General features: G+C 47.7%; 1 protein-coding gene across 1 annotated transcript in view; it reads right to left on the minus strand.

The window, feature by feature from the left end:
* Window positions 1-295: 295 nt before the first annotated feature.
* Window positions 296-22,269, minus strand: part of LOC115309510 (Golgi-associated plant pathogenesis-related protein 1-like) — a 30,394-nt gene continuing 8,420 nt past the window's right edge. Inside the window, exons 4-5 of the mRNA XM_029967761.2 lie at window positions 5,302-5,440; window positions 296-528 (exon numbers count right to left, since the gene is read on the minus strand). Of these exons, the coding sequence (XP_029823621.2) occupies window positions 296-528; window positions 5,302-5,440 (372 nt within the window). The remainder of the gene's footprint in view (window positions 529-5,301; window positions 5,441-22,269) is intronic.

A 22,269-nucleotide genomic window follows, 5' to 3' on the forward strand; every position in this document is an offset into this window, starting at 1 on the left:
ATGAAAAGATCACTCATGCAATTATTATTGACAACATATGACTATGCTTATTAAAGTACAGCGCATTGTGCCATCGGTATGCGTATGCTGTGCGTTGTGCACGATGTGTATTTGACTTACCTAAAGAAATTGATGAAAATTATAGCATATTAGGCAGTTCTTACGGACAGAATAGGTTCAGTGAAAATAAAGAAATACACAGTGAAAGCGTGGATTGAGGTCTTTATTACACCCCATGAAAGTTTAGTGTCTTGAGGATCGCATATTTTGAATGGTTTATTAACCTTTGTAGATACTATTTTTTCGGAAGAACATTTTTCCCAAACTCTGATGGTATATTTCCTTGCTTCCAGTAGTTACAAACGACGACCAATAATTCCCACTCGGGATTGTGAGCCCATCCGCAACCTACGTATTGAGTATCCTTCCAAACAACTTGCGTGAAATGAGAGGTATCGGACTGATAGTAGGGGTGGGCGTAGCTGTAATGCTTGATTTCATCGTACCACATTGTGACTACTTTCTTCGCTGGAAAACAAAAGTCGACACAACTTAAATAAATCTTTGGTGTCTGCACAATTGAAGATGTATTCTACATAATTAAATCTCCAATTAAAAATAAATAAAATTATAAAAAGGGCTCAAGCTTTCTTTTAGTCTTGTAGATGCATGCGTATTCAGTAACTGTGTCGCTCTCACACTTTCTCACAGATTCTTCGAACCGCCAGATGAACCAGAAGAGTCTAGCATCTCGGACTGTTAAGCGGACACTTTGGTTTTACGATTTTGTCGGAAGTACGTCGCAGCGGTCTGGTATGTCTGTTGACTTCTAGAATGCGTTCTGTCTTATGAACGTTATTAAAACCAACAGATCTAACTGACCTATTTCAAAAGTGCCCGTCACCATGTAGCTGCAGTGTCAATTATCCGAGTGTGCAATTGTTTGGGAACACACTCTAAGGATTCCGCCAGCATTCGGCGAGGACTCAGGAACAGTCACGCGCTTCGTGATCATAGCACTGGCGACCACCAGTGTTGTTTGATTTGGTTTTCGAAAGGTCTATTTTAGATATACTTTCGCGACGAGAGCGAGGCAATACCACAAGCATCAAGCTTGTGCACTCGGATTTTTTATCATATCATTCCAAAGGTTTTGAAACATTCCTTTTAAAATTCTTTTTGGAACTATATCTGACGCCATCTTGTGCTATAACATTACTGGTATTACGAGCTCTTATACCATCAATCATACCGGGTGCTTCATGGAAGAGGTTCAAAAATGCTTAAAATATGGTGATTGAAAAAAAAGGAGACTTTTCGAAATCAAATTTCGAGCCACGGACGACGCCAAGGATTGCACAGAAAAAAAGCAAAAACAAGAAAACACTGTTGTTATGAGCCGTCTCCATCTTCCTGTGTTTGTGAGGATCGACCTTGCACTCCGGTGCGGACGACAACCAAGCGAACGTCGAGACGGTTGGCGTGCGACCCGAACCCTTTTGGCACGTTCGACCGAAACCGGAGAAGCGTTTCTCTCAGGCCTCGGCTCAAGGGCATCAGAACCAACGTTGCCGTCGGTGTGTTCTCTCTACGGCGGCTGCATTCCAGGGAGGCGTCTGCGTTCGACGACAACGCCAGACAGAATCCGACCCTGAACAGATTGGCAGTATGTTGTGTCTGCGTCTACCGCATGCAAGACCCTACTAGTCGCCCTCAATTCGGAGAAGAACAAAGACCGAGCATCGGGGCCGAGAGGAGGAGGCTGACGTTGAGGCCAACTTTGAAATGCGGCACTAGCCAACCAATGGCACGGCAGCTCCAGAACCCCGATTTTATTTTATAAGGACCTGTCCGGCTGCCCGTTCAGCGCGCTCCTTTTGCATATATGCTACATGATATACCCATGTAAATAAACTAGTTTTCTTTCCTGTTAAGTTTTCCCGATCTGTTTCCCCGACTGTCTGGCTAGGACGTTGTTCGCGAGAAAGGTTAGACGCCAGCGAGATGGCCATGCTGCCAGAGAGACCAGCCTGGGCGTCGATATAACACTGGGTATAAAGATAATTATTTAAAATTCACTAAGTACCTTTTTAGTTTGTGCACATCGATATAGGATTCAAGAATAAGTCAATTTAAGGACTACCTGAAGCACGTGGGGAGTGCGGGGACGCGCTAAATTTGCCCCTCGTGCAGCAAGCGCAAGGCTCGCGGTGCGAGGACGCGGGTAATATTATTTTCCGCACTTTCACATCACTTGCCTTGCGGATTTTGCAACAGTGGCAACTTTAGCGCACCCCATCACTTTGCCCGTGATCGTAGTCGTCCTAAAAATGACTTCCTTAGAAAGATTGCTCTATGGTCGTCTACCACGCACCCAAGTCCGAGGTCCAGCCTTTTTGCCAGAATATCGGCAAGCATCTTATAGTCTCCACAAAGGAGACTGACGGGTCTGAAGTCTAGTCGCAGAAGCGGGAGAAACAGAAGCAGGTGGTGTGAGAAAGTGCGCAGAGCGAAGTGGCCAGACAAAGTGGAGCGGAAACAGGTGTTCTGGAAAGAGCGCGCTAAGCGGGGAGTGGAAAGGGCAGGAAAGCGCGTTTTCCCTTTCTTAGTGGCCTAGATCATTCAGCTCAAAGGCTTTGTATCCGGGTGGCCCTGAAGAGAAGCGCGGACAGAGTAACTGTGAGCCAATGGTGTAACTTAATCAGATTACAGACAAAACCCAACTTCTCTTTTCGTGCGCGCCATTTAGACTATCCCTTACAATGCCACCAACGTTATGGTGGTGGCATTGTGAGGGCTGGCGCCCGCTTCAAGATTAGGAACTTGACGACCGGGGGCGGAAACTATAACCATCCACTTTGCCTTTGCGCGAGGCGTTCGAGGAGTACGCTGCATGGTCTTTTTAGCCTACTTCTAGGTGTACAAACCGCTGCCTCTGTATAGCGTACAAAGCAGAAGACAGTGGCAACACCTTCAAGAACAAGAACAGGAACAATACGACAGCTACTGCTGTGCCACCAACGATCACCACAATGTTTTTGCGCACGGTGAAATCGTGTAAATGTCACAGTAATATCCATAACGTTGAAATACTTCTAAAATACTAAATGTATTTCAGTATATTTTTATTTCGTTTAAAAACAATTTTTTGTGTGTCAACGATGGCCATATAAAGCTACCGCATTTATATGCGCTTGGAAGCATGACCAAACATAGAGAAAATTTTGTTCTCATGCTACTAGAAATTACGGATGTTTGAAATTCTTCGCCGAAAAATTCGGTAAATGATCACGAGCGTTTATGAAGCTTGTTTTGCCTCTGTGTGTCGGTGTTCGCGCACAGTAATGGTAACTTTACGGTCCTTAACACTTGCAAATACAAATTATTGCCGAGCTATAAGTACATTCAAAATAGATAAATCTAAATTCTTGCTGGAACTATGAGCCTCACCCGATCGCAATATCAGGCAGTGGTGTTACGTTTCTTAGATATGGTGGGCAGAAATATACTATTGTCTTCTAATGGTTCGTTGAACCAGGTTGCGAAAGAGATATATCCGGACTAAAAGTAAAAACAAGGTGATCCTGGGTCTCAGAACAGTATTAAATAATATCGTATTATTTCCGTACCTAGTTCTTCCTGCAAATATTACGGCTTATGCAGTTCGCCTGAAATTATATGTTTTACTGAGTCCTGCTAACAACTCCTCACAGAAAGAGGTTAGAGAATGAACACTGCACAAACGCGAGGGCACAAATTCTACAGGAGTTCTGCGCCAGCGTCCGAGTTCGCCAAAGACCGATGTTGAATGAATGATTGGGTGAACGCACAGCTCTCAATAGTTAGGTCGGTGCCACCGAAGTGTGATAACGAATCACGATAAAATAAAAGGTAGGGGGAATCGGTGAGCGTGTGTCGGGAGGCACCTCAACTCGGACCACCTGGAGCGAAAGCTCGTGCTGCAGATTCAAAAGAACCTTGGTTCAATCTCCACCCCTGCCCGTTTCGATCCCGATGTGCATCGTACCGGCGTGCGGTCAAGTATCATTGCTCCGGGAAGCACGTTAACACGGCTATACTTCTCATACATTATAGAAGAAAAAAAACAGCCTGCAAACACGAGACACCGTAGTATCCGTGGTTCGAATGCCACTTGCCAAGTTTCTCTATGAATTTACTGTCATGCGCCATTCGAAGCACGGATCTCACTGGCGATTTGCGTTCGAACCTCTTTGCAGACCGTCTTTTGGATGATGTATAGGCTGGCGGCTGTACTGCACTGGACACATTCCTCATCTACAGCTGATACAAGTCCCCCGATGAGGCAGACTAACTTCCAGCTGTCTAAGCATACATACAACACAGTAACTTCACAGAGAAAGTCGTAAACAAGCTTTCATTAGTCTAGGTAGGGCTGCACACAGAATAGCAGCTAGTGCGAAGAGACGGATGCACACCTATTTTTTTCTCAAACGAGTGGCGTCCGCCATGTTGTTTTTATGCGAATGAAGAAACTAGAGTGATGCGATCCTTTTTATGCGCTCGGGAAGTGCCCATCCCTTGCGTTGGAGACAACCTGCATGGTGTATAAGCAGCGCCTTGGCGTACACTTAAAAATGCTGCGGTCTATTTCACCTAATGATTCATTCGTGAAATGTCTGACGCGGAACGGCATTTATGTAACAGGAATCTAGTTTGTGCTTATTTCAGTATTTGCGAATGAAAAAAAAAAGCTATTCGCTGCGAATGTCCAGATGTGTACCGTCATCTTTATATTAATTGCTGCGAGCACCATTCGGTGGCTACCGCGGTTTCTACGAAATGCTCCCACTTTCCACAAAAATTAGAAAACCCGGTAATGTATAGTAATTTCTTACGCCTGAATTTACGTAAGTCAGTCAAATGAGGTTTATCACTGAACAAGTGTACACGAAATGCCTGCGCAGCTATTTGAACTTATCTAAGACACCCAAAAGAGTATTTGTTAGTGCCTCGCTTTCCAATTTTCACAAACCAATCGTAGTGTACATGTGTTTTACCAATGTTCGCATCACGATCGTTTTAACCTCCTTTACCAACATGCTAAGACATGCATGCGTGGCTTGCACTTCTTGTTCTGTGATCGTTTTTTTGACGTTCTTATCGACTAAGGTAGGAGTCTCATTTGCTGGAGCAATAATAAGTGGACTTGCTACGCCTGATGCCATTTAAACGTTTAGTGATTATAATTTGATGGCAGCTTAGTGTAAATGAGTATAAACAGTTCAGTGTCGGAAACCAACAACGCACTTTTGTACGTACGGTTTATTTTGACATCAGCAGGGGCGTGGGTGTGCGAGTAAAGGTTTTCACCAAAGCTCATTTCCCTCGATGGCGGCCGGTGTCGAATGGCGTGGGTAGAGGCAATGTGTTCGGCCCAGTTTTTCGCCATGGCACTTAACTGGTTAGGGAAAAAAAGTAATATTTTTAGTTTATAGAAATTATCTGGATTTTGTTTATAACTCTATTTCTCATAGAATGAAAACATCAGCGTGAAACTTAATTGATATGAATATTTGGGAAACATAAACCGCCGTTATAGCAACTCCCCCGAAACGGCGGTCGCATTTGCGGCAGAGACTGCCGCGCGACGGTTGCGATTCGCAATTGTGAAGGCGCCTTAAATACGACCGCAGCCGATGCTACGATCCGATAGATCCAATCAGGCAGTTTCAAAAGTGCGTCGTCACGTCGCTCGTTTTTTCTGTGCGTTCGATGTCGCCGGCTAAACCACTCACGTACAGCGAATGCTGCACGCTCGTGTCCTTTTGTCCGAACGTAGTTAGTTTAGCCGGCAATGCCAACGCACAAAGATGACGAACGCCATGACGATGCACTTTGGGAGCCGCTTGACTGGCTCGGTCGAATCGTAGTGTCGGCTGTGGTCAGACTTGATGTGAAACGGAGTAGAATGAATGTAGGAAGTCTGAAATGCCGAGGCTCGATTGAAAACGGGCCGTATACTTTGGCTCCTAGCGGTAGCGATGTAGATGCTTCGCCAAAGTTGTATTGCACGGGTGGGTTGCACCCACTGATCTCTATGTCTATTTGCTGGATCGCGTTTGACCAGCTCCGCCTATGGACGGGAATGCGGCCGTGGTGGGTCATCTTTTTGGCAGAGTTATATCATCTCTAGCCATCGTAGAAATATGGCCTGCACAACGAGGTAGAGGGGCTTAGAGTGACAAACCGGAAGTTCGGAAGTGGCACCCCCCCGGTTGCCGCCATGTTTTACGCAAATGTGACCACTCGTCACGTGACCTCAGAAGAGCGGTGACGTCGCAGGTAAGACGGCAGCGCCCAGAGGTGGTGGATGCGAGTTTGTTCGGTGCGCGGCAGCCGTGATGTGCAGCGGCTTTCCGACCATTTCGGGCTTTTTCGTGCTCGCTGACGCAGGTATAATGTGAAAGTATGAAGGAATGAGACCTTATACCCTTTTTGCGCAAGATCGCTCTGGATTATTTTGATATTAACAACTGTGAGACAGCAACAGCCGTATCGCCGTACCGGTGCTCGGATTCTGGATCTGTTCAAGGATTGATAGAACTTTGAGCGGTTTTAGCATAAAATTCTCCCATTCTCTTAGCTTTGTTTGAACGTTGGAATGTCTGAGAATCGACGCGAAAGGTATACGTCGCGTTAGGGCCTAGGAGAAGTTGTTTCAGGCCTGCGTCACCGAATAACCATAGCAACTTCTAGCGAGGGAGCTCCCGCGATCTTTAATCCTTTGTGCTAATCGACGATTCTACATTCGATAGCTTTTCTTCCCTTTTTGGTGAGTGCGAAGTGCACACTTATTTCCAGCTACGAGGATGACGTTTTATTGAGTGTGGAGATGAATAAATCGTTGTAGGCACCTGCTTCAATGCTATTCGACTTGCAGTAAGAACAACTGTTTTGGTGTATGCATAGATGAACTACACCTTTTTCTCTTTCGTAGGATTTATTGCAGCAATACTTTTTTTCATCAAGAGTGAATTGTATTAGTCGGTCAATTATTTACTTGTTCTAATTACCCGGATAAGATTATTCATATTTGTGTTCATCCCTTGCCTGAAGAGCAGTCTTGTTGAAAAATGTTGACCGTTCCTTTCGGTCTCCTCAATAGCCTTTTTTGAAAAGTGTGGGTTGCCTATACTTCGTATCATTCTAACCTGGAAAAGGGCAACCGCCACAGCCCCCTCGAACCAATCAGAGAGACAGAGCGAAGGTGTGTGACAAATCTGTGCAGACAAGCACTCTGAATGACATGTTGTCATGTGCCTCTCTCCAGCGTGCATATTGGCTCACCGAGACTGTATCCTTTGCTGTTTGCCAAATTGTGATGACAGGAATTACAGTAGCGACTAGTCTAATTTCCTCAGGCTTTCATACTTTGGTCATTTGTTCGACAAGAGTGTTATGTCCGCCATCACTGTGTACTCGGCTCAACGCCTATTGGACTCGAATGCTGCCTTAGCATTCGACGTAAACTGGGGCCCATTTGTGTGGTTTACGCCGAAAAAAATGGTAATAGTTGTGTTGCTTGATGGGGTTCTGCAAAGGGTCTATGGTGTCATACGTATAGGAAGTGTCCTGCTATATAACAATGCATCAACACATACGATTAAAGTATATGCTCAGAAGTGTTTTCAGGAGAAGTGGAATGAGTGCAGCCCAATGCAAGAAGTCTGCCAGTCTGGTATGTCCCATTAATTCATATTGAAGGGTCAGAGATGCAAGTGTCCTCAAAAGGACCTGCGCATGTGGTGAGCACAATTCTTGGTGTATAAACGCTCAAGGCGTAAAGGCAAGTGGAAATAGGTTTATCTGGTTAGTGTATCAAATATGTTTATTTCCACTGGATTACATTATTATTGATTCTTAGTTAATGGTTCCAGAACGAGTTCTTTCTGCGACAGTCTCCTGTCATGCGTTCAGTCGTAATACCTGCGGACCTTGTTGTGGGATGACGCTCCTGGCACGTCGGTGTTCAATTTGGTCGAGTAGCAACTTTGACCGACTGATGCCGTCTTGTTATCATACGTCATGTGCGTCCACTGACATCTGATGCACTGAAGCTGCAGGACTGGCTTCTAATCCGCAAAATTTTCCTGGTAGTTTTCTGCATCAATGCAGCAAGCTCGGGCATGTATTGGTCATGTGGCTGTGCCTTTTGCTGTACCGTTGACTTGATAGCTGGCAACAATGTTTGTTTGCTATTCAAGCCCTTTCACTTCCATTTCGTAATGAAGATTTATTCTGCATCCCACGACCACTGCAACTGGTGCAAGTCTTGTGTGGCAAAGTGAAGTCTCGTGATGCTTGCAGTCCACTTTGAGAGCAACCAACCATTCTATTTATTAAGGTCACTGAGCGGCATTCTCCCTCAAAGTTGGAAATTGTGTGCTTCGTGGCGTAGACACAGATAATTAGTGTCAGCAAATTATAAGGTATTGTCCTTGGGCGACAACCGACACCAGATCAACTCTCCTTGCATTGCCGCTCACCTGCTTTGTGGTGCTTACCTCCCGTTCAGATGAAGTAGATCACGAGCTTCGGGGCGGTGTCGGCACCAGGGACAAAGACCGCCGAAGATAATCCTCAATCTCCCCCGGACGCTCGTCGAGACGTGGTCGAGGGTCGTTCGGCACGAACCCTTGCAGGCCATTTCATTGGTACGGGCACCTCCAGTAGACATGGTCGGCTCATGCAGTGGTTTTCGGTCGGCCATTCGCAGTACCTCCGTTTTCTTCGGTGAACTTTGTTCAGTGCGGACCTACACTGATTCTTCCCGATGTCGGGAATGCTTTGGCGTTGGGGTGTCTCGTTAAATTGGCATTGAATATTGACAGGTAGCCGGTGGGGGTCGTTGTGACTTTGTGGCATAAGTCGCCCTCGTTTCGTCAGATGCCGCTTCGCTTGAAGAAGTCTCCAGTTGAAATGCCTGTCTAACATCTTCTGAAACAATCTCCTCGATCAAAATAAAAGCCTGGAAATTGATGGCAGGAACTAGCTTCCTTATCTCCTCCCGGACACTGTTGTGAATGATGTCACGGATGCCTGGGGGGCTGGCGTCGAAGTTGCGGCCGGACGACTCGAGTGTCGCAACGCTGGGGAGTTGTTGATAGTGACATGTTCGGGCTTGCAGTGTACATTCAATGTTGGAAGCTTCATTGATATGAACCGTTCGATTGTTGTCGTGGGGTTGCGGACAAGGCTGCTGAAGGTGTTGTCTTTCACATGAGGAACATGGGATTCTTAGCCTCTTGTCTTTTGTAGCATCAGGGTTGGCCTGGGTGCTCGATCAGAAGCAAAACGTCCTCCACGAGGGTGGTGACGCTTTCGTTGGGGCCGTGTCCTCGACAGAATCAGGAATTCGGATTTCTCTCGTCAATGTTCGCAGATGAACATGCATTTCAGCTCGATCTTGCAAACTTCCCACGACGTTAAGGAAGATTCGTGGTTCTCAAACCAGTGCCTTGCAGTTTCTTCCACGAGAAGTATAGGTTCTGCAGGAGCTGGTTGTCCTTCTACCCGCTGTGGCGGGCGACACGGTCATGTTGTTCAATCCAGCCCTCGACGTCTTATGCACCTTGCGTGAAAGGGCATCGTAGTGCGAGGTGCGACGGGCATGCAAACGATGGCGGTGCCGGACGTGGTTTGCTGCTACAGGTTTGTCATTGTTGGCTTAGTCAGCTTTGGTTTTTCTCTGGCAAAAGACCTAATTTCGGTGGTTTTTGCTGGTAGCGGCGACTGGCTTAGATTTTAAGTTCTTCGTGGTGTATTTCCGAGTTTTGTCCTTGTGGTACTCGCTCGTCTTGCGGTTTTTCTGCCGGGCTCGGGATAGGACTTGGTTCACGGCTCGCCGGGGGTTGAAGACTCGGAATAATGTGCCACCCACGTCTTGTTATCGGGAAACTCGGCTGAGGAGCCGCCAGGGTACACACAGAGTGAAGGGTTATGGATAAAGCGCCCCCCCCCCCCCCCCGCACCTTCACCAGAACATACAATGACAGCTGAGCATGGCCTATAGAACTTTCCTGAATAGTAAATATTGATAGAAAGTAGGACTGGAGCAAGCATCCGTGACAATATAATAAAACAAACAGAAAATAGTCTATCCTGATCACTAAAGAAGCTGCACTGCTTTAGTAGCATTCTGTCCGAATAAATCCTCTCCTTCGGGGTCGGGCAACTGCCGTGGACGAGCTGAACTGAAATCGATGTGAGACCACTTTTCTGGTAATGAGCCGCTGCAGACTGCCGTCGCAAAGCGGCGTGAATGGATGGACTGGGTAGGTAACACGCGCGATGAAATGTCCATACAGCTTGCAATTCGCGTAACGAGTGTTGATGAAACTTTGGTGTCGACGAAACGTGTGACAGACCAGCGGAATCAATACCAACTGCAACACCTGTGCTCCGTGAAGGTGCACGTCTACGCCAGAACATTTTAGTATGCAGCACAGCATCACCTAAAGCACAGCAGAGGAACTACCAGCTTGAAGACAGCTCTTTGGCGCGGCGCACACCCGTGCTCCGTGAAAGTGCACGTCTACGCCGGAACAATTTGGGAAGCAGCACAGTATCATTTAGCACGGCACGGGAACTACAAGCGGCAAGACAGCTCTCCGGTGCACCGCACAAGAAATGTGAACCTTCGGGCATTTGAACGAAGCGGCACCACGATTGCACACTGCCAAACACTACTCACGCAATATCCGTCGCTAAACTGTTTATCCAAATATATCGCACACGCTTTACTGCAGATCTCGAAGGTTCCGATGGTCAACGAGAGCACAAAAACGTCGCCTTAAATTTTATTCTAGCGGTGTCTGAATCAATCCGAGGTCGGAGCAACGTAGGGCCGATTGTCTCCTTCGTGGCAATATCCACGTAGGTCATTAGCGAAATGCTCACCGTTCCTCCGTATTTTCACGTTATACCTACGTGAGACACCACGCTGAACTCTGAAGCCGCTTTCGACCGGCCTCATACAACCTCATAAAACGGCTTCCGCGTCTAAAATCAACTCGCCGAGACGAACGACAATGAACAAAGCATCCGACAAGCTCCGGCCAATGCTCCGGCCCAGCTGGTGCCAGCCGCTGCATGGGCGCTGCCATCTTTCCTCTGACGACTCGTCTTTGGTTTGGTCATGTGACGAGTGGTCAAATTTGCGTACAATGGCAGCCGCCTTATGGGGTCACTTTTGACTGCAGACCGGAACCCCGGTTTATCGCTCTAAGCCCCTCTACCTCGTTGGGCTGGCAGCGCAATGGCGTCAGGCTGCCATAAAATAGCCGTAGATCTAGTACACTGTACCGTGGTTGACATTTCGTGCTTGATTGAAGTCGTTCGACGAAGCAGATTCTTGAAACCCGGCGTGAACGGTAGCCTCATCTTTGAGGACCCGCCGAAAGTTCTACGAAAGTGCAGCACCGGGGGAAAGCAGCGCAGCTCCCATCGAAATCAGACTCCGTATCGGCGAGAAGACGGTGAGAGTGCAGGCGAGCTGGTGGTAGCTAATCATGTCGTATTACACCTGAGACTGCGGTGGAAGAAATCGGAAGAACTTTCAGTAGAAGGAACAGACACAGAGAACGTCTCAAACTCATCTAACTGGTTTATTTGTCAAACAGCCTTTAAGTACCCACGGAACTTTTTCCCAACCACACTCTACAGATAAACTCCTTTGTTGCAGACATTTCAAACCGGATGGATACAAAAGATACAAAACAACCCACACATGAGACGAGGACTTAACAATGGGACGCTGGGGATCATCGCAGTGACCTTGACAGAGATGTGTCCCGTATTATCCTAACAGTCACGTCAAAGCGCAAAAAAAAAAAAAAAAAAAGCACACAGGTGGCCTCTAAACCGTGGCGACGCACCCAGACAAAAAGAGACCACAAAAAAAAAAACACTTTTTTTTCCCCTTTCCTTTCCTTGGGAAAACACACCCAAGTGATCTCGAAATCGCGATCACAAGCACATTTAAAAAAAGAAAAAAGAAAAAAAAAAAACACACACAGGTGGCCTCTAAACCGTGGCGACGCACCCAGACAAAAAGAGACCACAAAAAACACTTTTTTTCCCCTTTCCTTTCCTGGGGAAAACACACCCAAGTGATCTCGAAATCGCGATCACAAGCACATTAAAAAAAAAAAAAATGTTTAGATGTTTAATACACATATACGGGATTTCCCACAACCTAAAGGCTCTCGCAAAAAAGTTCCGCGTGGACGTAGTGTTTTCTTCAGATTTAAAAATGAGCAGGTTGACGCCCTTTCTGTCGGACCACAAGGGTTGTCAGAAGGCCCATCGGGAACCTTCAGTTCCTTGCAAAGAGAGTGTAGTATATGAGATTCCGTTGACATGTGGATTTAGGTACGTGGGACAAACTTCAAGATGCCTTAATGACAGGTTACTAGAACACCAGAGAAATGTACGCACGCATGCGCCGAACTCCGAAATAGCAAAGCACATAGAGGAATGCAATAATTGTAATGCGCATTGGTCAGAGACAGAAGTTCTGCATAAAGAGCGAAATGACATTAAGAGGGTCGTTAAAGAAACAATAAGAATAAGTTCTATCGGAAACTGCATAAGCCAAGCATCGATGCAACTTGGACGCAACTCCAAAAAGTTTCTCAGACTTTGAACGAACGCATTCAGTTCACGAGAAGAAGGTGGGGGAGAGACAATGTATATGTGTATATACATCTAAAATTTTTTTTTTTTTTTTTAAATGTGTTTGTGATCGCGATTTCGAGATCACTTGGGTGTGTTTTCCCAAGGAAAAGAAAGGGAAAAAAAATGTTTTTTTTTTGTGGTCTCTTTTTGTCTGGGTGCGTCGCCACGGTTTAGAGGCCACCTGTGTGTTTTTGTTTTTTTTTGTTTTTTTGCGCTTTGACGTGACTGTTAGAATAATTCGGGACTCATCTCTGTCAAGGTCACTGCGATGATCCCCAGTGTCCCATTGTTAAGTCCTCGTCTCATGTGTGGGTTGTTTTGTATCTTTTGTATCCATCCGGTTTGAAATGTCTGCAACAAAGGAGTTTATCTGTAGAGTGTGGTTGGGAAAAAGTTCCGTGGGTACTTAAAGGCTGTTTGAGAAATAAACCAGTTAGCTGAGTTTGAGACGTTCTCTGTGTCTGTTCCTCCTACTGAAAGTTCTTCCGATTTCTTCCACCGCAGTCTCAGGTGTAATACGACATGATCCGTATCGGCGACTGCTTTTGATGCTTCTTTCGATGCGGCTTTTGATGCGTGCTGTGCTGCTTTTCCCGGTGCTGTGATTTCGTGAAACTTTCACAGGGTCCTTAAAGATCGGGCTGCCGTTCACACCGGGTTTCAAAAATATGTTTCGTCTAACAATTTCAATTAAGCACGAAAAATCACCCACGCTATTTTGATGGCAGCCTGCCACCGCAACTGCCACAACGCTGTCTGCCATGGATGGATGATGGTGGCTGCAGCAGCTGTACCTTGGCTAGAGGTGATATAGCACTACCAAAAAGATGGCCGCCAGTGACCGCATTCGCGGAGTGGGCAAACGCGATCTAGCAATTGTCATAGAGATCAGTGGTTGCACCTCATAAAACTGTAAAGCGTAGATCCTTTTCTGTTAAAAGATGAGGCCAAAAAACTTGCCAGGGTTAACGGCGGACATCAACGCAGACGGCAGAGTCGAGTGGCGGCGCGCGTTTGGAGGACGTATTCGTGGATGGCGTCGGAAACATCCTTAAAACGTGTATCCCACCAGCGAAAGAAAGCAGACGACATGCAGAAGAAATCCGTCCGCAAAAAAAAAAAAAAAAAAAAGCACCGTCGTTATGCAACCCGTTTTTTTTAATTTGATTTTTGTTTCTTCACGTTTCTTATTGTTTGCAAATATTTTTAAACAAACGGTACATTGAAGAAAAATAATATTGTTATTTTAATAGACCACCGTCCTAACGGCCAGTATATATATATTTTAATAGAAAGCCGGACAAGGAGGTTGCGCCATCTGTCGATACGTGCGGCAAACCCACGAACCACTGGACTCAGTCGTTTGCGTCGCCGTCCACCGTTAACCCGGGCAGATGTTTTGGCCCTATTTTTTACAGAAAGGAAGCTACCCATGGCAATTTTACAACACAAAACCCACCTGGGAAATACACATTTGACGAAAACGTTAGAGTGCTACGTGTAAAGGCGCCGATGTTTACGGCACATTTTAGATCGAGCCTCGGCATTTCAGATGCCCGATGTATTACTTTGAGGAACGACAAGTTAAACGGCCATGTTCACCAAGAACTTAAAAAAAGCTCTGGGCGTGGCTTATTACAATCAAGCTTCTTGCTTTATGATTAGATCTTTGGCGCTCTTATAGGCTAATGCCTCCATCTCACTGGCTTTCGACTTACTATAAGGCGCTCGGTAATCGCCCCGCCCGGCTTTTCTCAGGCTGACGGTAAGCATAGAGTTTGGCAATGGGCTGTCAAAACACTCGTTCGAGATAAGTGACCATTAATTTTGTCGAAATATTGGCAATTCGTACGTAATATTTCGTTTCAGACGAGGCCAGAGCGCTCTCCAAGCTTACAAAGCATACAAAAAAAAGAGAAAAACGTGAAGGATAAGAGGAAAAAAATCGTTGTGCACACTGTACTAGCGTAGCCAGTGTCCTTAGACGACCACGAACCGGAGGGTGGTGCAGTTTGCGTTCTTGACGTTGATGCGCGTTGCTGGTTCTCGTGAAGAACAGTCATGCACACGCGGCTCTCAAACCGGTAATAAATCTACCCATGTGTAGTGAACAGTCTCGCATGCGCTCTGTAACAAAGTGGTAACGAGGTATCCTGGCAGACGACTTAAGAAGGACTGAGTTCAATGGCCAACTCGGGTGAGGTGCAGCCTGAAAGCGTGTTTGAACGTCTTCTGTTTTATGAGAAGAGCACCTTTCGATTCGGAAAAGGAGGACCGGAGCCTGGACCAGATAATGTTTCAAGCATCGCTGAAACAATATCTAGACTATCGCCACGCTTAAGCAGCTGCACTCTCTGGTTTAATCGAGACAGGTCACTGAAGTCTCTTATGCGGAATGGATGAAAAACTTGAAGTTCATTTTTTGCCGAAGCACTTCAAGAAGTTTGCGTAAGCGAAGCTGTTCTCAACGCGCCAGGATGAGCCTGTACACGGAGCGACTTCCGAGCACGACTACGATCATTCATTATCAACAGCGAATATGAGGACATAGCCGGATGCACACACATGTTTGTTGCTCATTGTTTTTACCATTGGACTTCAAGATCAACGCTTGAGAGAACGTCTTGTCCAAGAGAAAGAGCTATTCATCGACAGATTTCCCAGATTGTTGGGTAGTTTTTCTCGAGTGGATGAAAAGTCTCGCCAATCGAGAAATGTGGATGATACGAGTCTCGCTGTCGGCAAAGTGGCAGGTGTACAGAGGCCTGGTATAATATGTGTTCGTTGCAGGAGCTCGAATCACGTCGCAGACAAGTGCCGCATCACATCTTAAGTGTGGAGAGCTTGTGGTAACAAAGATACATTGCCAAGCTGTACAGAAATAAAGGCCGCATTGGCAGGCCCTGACCAACAAGGAAAGGGAAGGGAAGGTCACAAGCGTCCTGCGCACTTTCGATCGAGACGACACGTTTTTGGAATGTTACATTGAAAGCGAGTGAATAGAATTTCAAATAGACGTGTGATCACAAGTCACCTTACTAGACATTCACACTTGGCATCGCCTCGGGAAACCAGAGCTCGATGAAGCTCATAACAGACCGCAAAGGTTGAACACGGAGCAGCAGATCATGACCGAGGGTCAACGTACGCTTGAAGTTTAACTCCAAGAAAGCGAGTACAGTCTTGAGGCATTTTTTACTAACACAAGGCACATAAACCTGTTGGGGAGATCCTGTGTGAGGGCGCTCAAACTGGATTTGTACAAACAGTCTGCCACGCCAGTGACCACGAAAGAAATTCTCAATACGTTGCTAACAAAGTGTGCAGAACTATTCAGGAATTAGCTTAGTCTGTGCACGAGAATTAAGGTTGCACTTTAGTTAAAAAAAACGCCATACCCAAGTCCAAGCGGCCAGGAGTACTGCGACTTGAGTTACGCAAAGCGGTGGAGTCTGCCTTTAAGAGGTTAGTTGAAAATGAAGTTCTGACTGCAGTGGAAACAGCGCAGTTGGCCACTCCAATCGTTGTTGTCCAGAATAGCAGCTGATTTGTAAGTGTATGTGAAGATTTCGGCGTGACCGTCTGTGGGCAACGCTGCACAAAGTCGTAGCGCGATAGGTTAAGAAACCGAATTTTCCGGTCGATTTAAAGAGCCTGGCGTCTCCTTGTTTCACCCTGTACAGCATGGAGTAGCAGGTGTTTCGAGCTTGATTTCTTCAGATAACTTGGCGATCGTTAAAGAAAGATTGTCACGAATGACAGACGATGAGGAGAAGAAAACAAAATGATGTAGATATTAAATTCGGGAGAAATTGAACCAGAAACGAAAAGGAAGAACAGCCGTCGAGAAAGCAGCAGCGAGCGTCGACGGCCGCAGCAGCAAGCGAGGTGCTTCGGCGTAACAGCTGGCTATCGCGATATTGAATCATTGAATGAATCGGCAGCACCGCACACTGTTCTTTCTTTACTATGCTCGTCATCTCGAATATTTTACCTAGAATGTTTGGGAAAGAGCTGGGGCGAGACTAACTAGAAAGATCATTCAGGCCTTCTTATGGTTTACGCTTGGAGTAAGAGTGTACGCGGATCTTCTAGATGAACGGAGGAGCTTATCTTCGCAATTACGCACGTGGCATTTCTCCCCCCTTAAAAACCGCATCGCCCAGATGGTACACAAAACCAAATAAAGTAATGGTAAGCTAAACACCTCCTCTGGAAAATTCATAATTCTTTAGTTTTACCAAGCGTAGAACGGCTTGAGTCTAACGACGTGAACCACATCCAATCGTGGTCGGCGCCCCGATGATGTTTGCAATCCGTCATGCACCACTTTGTAGTTGAGCGTCCTTAGACAAGGAAGTTCCTTGTACGGTACGAAGTACCCTTTCAACCGTTTTTCGTTGGGTCGTTTTTCGCTGAGACCGTGGTAACAAGTGGGTTTCCACACCCACCCCCCGTCTCCAGGCTGAATGTGAACGACCCAACGACGAAGGTTGGCCAGCGTCGACACACTGCTGTTTTGAATCTAGAGTCGGACGAGCTGGCGGATTTCTTTGTCCCGTTGTGCAACAGCCTGAGCGTCATTCTTTAATCTTGAGCGGGCTCGTGGAGCAGCATCGCATCTAGAATGATTGTTATCTTGCGACTATCTACCAGCTGGAAAGCTGTAACTAAAGTGGTCTCTTGACCTGCAGTGTTGTAGGCAAACTTGACGTAAGGTGAGATCTTGTTCCACGTCTTGTGCTAAACGCGATAATGTCGGCGGTGGTCTTGCTTAGCCGTTCCGTCAACCCATTTGTCTGAGGATGGTGCGCCGTCGTTCGACGATAGATGGTGTGGTTGAGCCGGAGGATCTCCTGAATTAGCCGTTCCAAAAATGACGACCCTTGGTGTGTAGTCAGACATTTGTGGGCACCGCTCCTGTAAACGATGGCCTCTACGAAAAACTTGGCCTTTTACACAGTGGTTCTTGACGGAAGCGCTTTTGTCTCGGCGTACCTATCATAGTAATTGGCGGCGACGATGACACACCGGTTTCCCTTCGTCGATGGTGAAAACGGCCCAAGCAAGTCCATTCCAATCTGCTGGAACGGCGTAGTGCGGAAGTGATCGGATTCAAGTGTCCCGCCGGCTTCGTCGGTGGTTTCTTGCTATGTTGGCATTCGCGGCACGATCAGACGGACAGGTGGACAGCCTTCGGGTGCTTGGGCGCGTGGTATTTTTCTGGTATACATGCTAGTGTTCTGCTGTAGCCCAGGTGCCCCACCGTCGGATCGTCATGGCAAGCTTGGAAGACTTCCGCTCAAAGACTCGCAGGTATAACGAGCAGCCACATCGGGTTGGTGCCGCCGAAGTTTTCTCTGTGCAGTACACTTTCTCGAGCAGCGAAGGTTAGGGATTGTGCGAAGATAGGCAGAACTGCATTCCCTCGTCCCTCCAGATGCTTGATGAGTGCACTGATCTCAGGATCGCCTGGTTGAAGCGCTGCCGTGATGTTCACGGTGACCGCTCGGACAAAAACGCCGTCGTCGTCGCTGTCGTCGGTGCGCTCTGACGTAAACTCGCTGGTGCCCTCGACAAAAATCGCGGTCCCTGTTCCTGCAGCCACACTCGTAAACCACACTCAAGTCAAATTTTTGAAGCCGAAGGCTCTCCCGTCCGAGAAGTCCTGAGAGATCCCTCGGGTTTGCGAGCTAACAAAGCGAGTGGTAATCTGTGACTCCTCGAAACGGGCTTCCGTACAGATGGAGCGGAACTTGCCTATCGCCCAGTCGATGGCAAGGCATTACTTCTCGGCCGTTGAGTAATTTCTGTATGCCTTGGAGAGCGTCCAATTGGCATAGGCAATTACTCTTTCCGTACCGTCCTGCAGCTGGACTACCACTGCAGTAAGTCCTGTATCACTTGCGTCCGTAAGAATTTCGGTGGCTGCAAATTGGTCAAAGTTGCCGATAATCGGAGGCGTCTGCAGTCTTCGTACAAGCTCGCCGAAGGCCCGCTGTCGTTCTTCTGTCTACTCAAACTTTAAGGTGTCCTTTGTAAGGTATGTCAGCTGCTCGGTGAGTTTGACTAGTCCTAAACGAAGAGTATACTAAGTGCAAAGGCCCAAGAAGTCTCCGGACGGACCTATTGGCCGTTGGGCGGGGAAACTCGGCTACGGTAGACGTCTTAGCAGGGTCAGGCCGCACACCTTCACTACCCACGACATGGCCTAGAAACATCAGTTCACTATAGGCAAACCGGCATTTCGTAGCCTTGAGTGTCAGTCCGGCGGTATTGATGGCTTGAAGCACGGCTCGAAGTCACCTTAAGTGTGTGTGAATGTCGCTCGAAGACACCACGACGTCATCGAGGTAGACGAGACAGCTTTGCCATTTAAAGGGCTACTCCACCGATTTTTTCATTGTCTCCGATTTGCTTGAAATTTTGCTAAACTAACCAACAAACATCGCGAAAATAGTATCCCAAATATTAGGTCAAAATATTGTTTTTTCGGGAAGTTATTGAATTTACTGTTTTGGTCCTCACCGTGTTTTTCAAGCTCGAAGTCTCTACTGGCAACAATGAAAAAGTGACGTCAGTGGAAGGCAGGGGTTCACTCTTTGGGCTGTAGATTTTGTTTTAAACTGATTCGAAGCAGTTTCATGGTGTCAAATGAATGCTTGGGAAGCTCGCTGCAGTACCCGCGCTCCAGCACGGAACAAATGATTGGCATATTCTATTTTTTGGCTGCTTGCTTGACTGGCAAGCCTGCCTGCCACTGACGTCACGGCCCTGAAAAGCGCGCGTATATTTGAATGTTGGTTTTTGCATCATTTTCATTTGCTGATTTCGCAATAACTATTATGAATTTCGCGATTCTAAATAGCATACCGGAGAGAGTAAAAGCCGGGGAGTCCGAAAGTATAGTTAGTTGAGGTAGGTTAAAAAATCGGTGGAGTACCCCTTTAAGGCCAGCCAGCACTGTGTCCATAACGCGCTGAAATGTTGCCGATGGTGAGCATAATCCGAAGGGCGTTGCTTTAAATTCGTACAGCCCGTTCGGCGTGACGAAAGCTGACTTCTCGCGAACTTGCTTGTCGACTTCGATCCATCAGTATCCGCTTTTCAAGACAATTAACAAAAACTATCGGGCGACGCAGCCGATCTAGGGTGTCGTCGATTCGGAAAAGGGGGTTGACATATTTTTTAGTCACGGCATATAGTCTACGGTGGTCCACGCATAAACTCAGTGTTCAGTCCTTCTTTTTTTACAAGGACAACTGGGGACGCACGTGGACTACTTGAATGTCCGATATTGTTGTCGTTTATCATTTCCTGGACCTGTTCTTGTATTATCTTCATCTCTCTTAAAAAGAAACTTTAGGGCGACTGGTGAATAGGTAGAGCGTCGTCGTTAGTAACAATGCGGTGCCTTGCTACCCTCGTTTGTCGAAGCCTTGATGACGTTGCGAAGCACTCGCTGAGAGGTTAAACTAGCCATCGCCGTTTTGAAGCGGGCTGCTCAGGGACGACGTCGAGCTGCAAAAGCGGCGTGGTGTTCGACTTTGGCGGCGACGGGACTTCGGTGATTGTGGTAATGGCGACCGACGCTTGAAGATTCTCGACGTATCCCACGGTGATAGCCTTGGTTTGGTGGTGCGACGCCTGTCGAAAGTCCATCACGAGAACAGTTGCACGTCCTTCTTAAAATTTCGCAGTGCCTGTGAGACACCAATTTCCCTTCCCACAAACCGTTGAACGCTGCCTTTCAGAAAAAAAACTTCCCGCAGGTGGCTGCATCTGTCACGACGGGCTCATGAACACTCAACCGCGGCTGCAGGTTCACGTAGTCCGCAATGACTCGGGCGGTGGCTGGATTCGTTTTGGGTTCCTAGCAAGGTAGGAGGGATTTCGCAGCATGAACCTGTTCACTCCAAGGCCGACCACGGCACCCTACTCACACAGGAAGTCCATGCCAAGGATGACGTCCCTCGCACTGTCCCGAAGGACGACGAAATTGATTAAATAGGTCTCCCTGGAAATTTAGTCTCGAGCAGTGCCCCTTCCTACAAGCGCTATAAGCTGTTCTTTGGCGGTTCATATTTGAGGTCCGTCCTCTGATGCCATCGATTTTCCTAGCCGTCGAGAGATTGTCCGACTCAATACGGAGTAGTCCGCGCCGGTGTCGTCTCGTGCCAACGCCACTTGGCCGTCAATAACAACGTTGAAATTTTTTGGACACCGTTGCAGAATCGTCGCTCCGATGCATGGCGTCGTTCCAGGGGTGGGCCTCCGGCGTTCTTGGAGGCTGTTTACTTCGTCAGTCTACATCAAATCCACATCTAGAGGTTGCCACGCTTAGTTTTTCTGGCGGGACATGGGAGAGCGGCTTTCTCGGCGGGACCCACGGGCAGGTGATGCAGAACGGTGAAGTGAAGGCCAGGAGGAACCTGTTTGAGAAGCGGCAGCAGGAGACGGCGGGCGACGAAGGTAATCCTCAGTTTCTCGTGGACGATTTCTGTAACATGGGCCGGGGGCGTTCGGGTGGAACCAGCACAGCCCGACCATCCGGTGGGGGCATCGCCGGCAGACGTAATCGGCTTCCCCTCAGTGAAAGCAGGTCGAATGGTGGTCAGCCGTTTTCTAGACGTCCGCCCTCCTGGGGGCAAGTTGCTCCAGGCGAATGCACTGAGGGCGTTCGTCTTGGCGTCGGGAGTACTACAGCGATGGAGGATCAGGTCGGGGAGGCGCCTCGTAGTGTTGAGTGAAGGGAGGCTGCGGAGGACGAGCAAAGGTGGAGTATGTCAAGGCCGGTGCTTCCTGTGTGGCTTCGACAGGGACTTCTGGCTAGAGTGATCATTCGACTACTTCACGGAGAGTGTCGACGGTGGAGAGAAATGCTGGACGACCAGCGGCAGGCAGCAGCTTTCGGAGTTCCCCGCAAGCGATTTCTAGGATTATGTCACGAAGGTTGTTGCCTCCAGCGCTGAGCTCGGCGTACGACAGTGCGAGGGTTGAGGCCCCGCCGTGTCGGTGGCAGTGGCGGGCTCGGGCCTCCAGTGCTCGCTCAATGTTGATTGCCTCGGAGACAAATCCATCAACCGTCATTGGGGGTTACGAACGAGGCCGTCGAAGATGTCGTCAATTACGCTGCGCATGAGGACTTGTAGCTTCTTCCCTTTTGTGGCCTGAGGGTCGGCGCGGAAACTCAGGTGCAAGACATCTTCAACGAAACTAGGGACGGTCTCATTCGAACTTTGCGTTCTCTACCGAAGCAGGTTTTCAGCTCTCTTTCGTCGATGTTAACTTGAAAACGCCCGTCGTGGACCGCCGTTGAGCAGTTTCCAGGAGGTGATCATCGTCTCGTGGTTTTCGTACCCGTGTCACGCCATTCTCACAAGGAAAAGAAAATACATTCTGCAGGCACTGTTCCGGCGTCCACCCATTATTAACAGCCAGTCGTTCATACAGCTGGATCCAGTCGTCAACGTGTTGGCAAATATTCCCGAGGAATGAAGCAGCTCTCCAAAGGACAACGAGCAGGAAGACAAGTGGGGGCGGCGACAG

This window comes from Ixodes scapularis, unplaced genomic scaffold (assembly GCF_016920785.2).
Source record: "Ixodes scapularis isolate PalLabHiFi unplaced genomic scaffold, ASM1692078v2 PGA_scaffold6__148_contigs__length_123643588, whole genome shotgun sequence".
NCBI lineage: Eukaryota > Metazoa > Arthropoda > Arachnida > Ixodida > Ixodidae > Ixodes > Ixodes scapularis.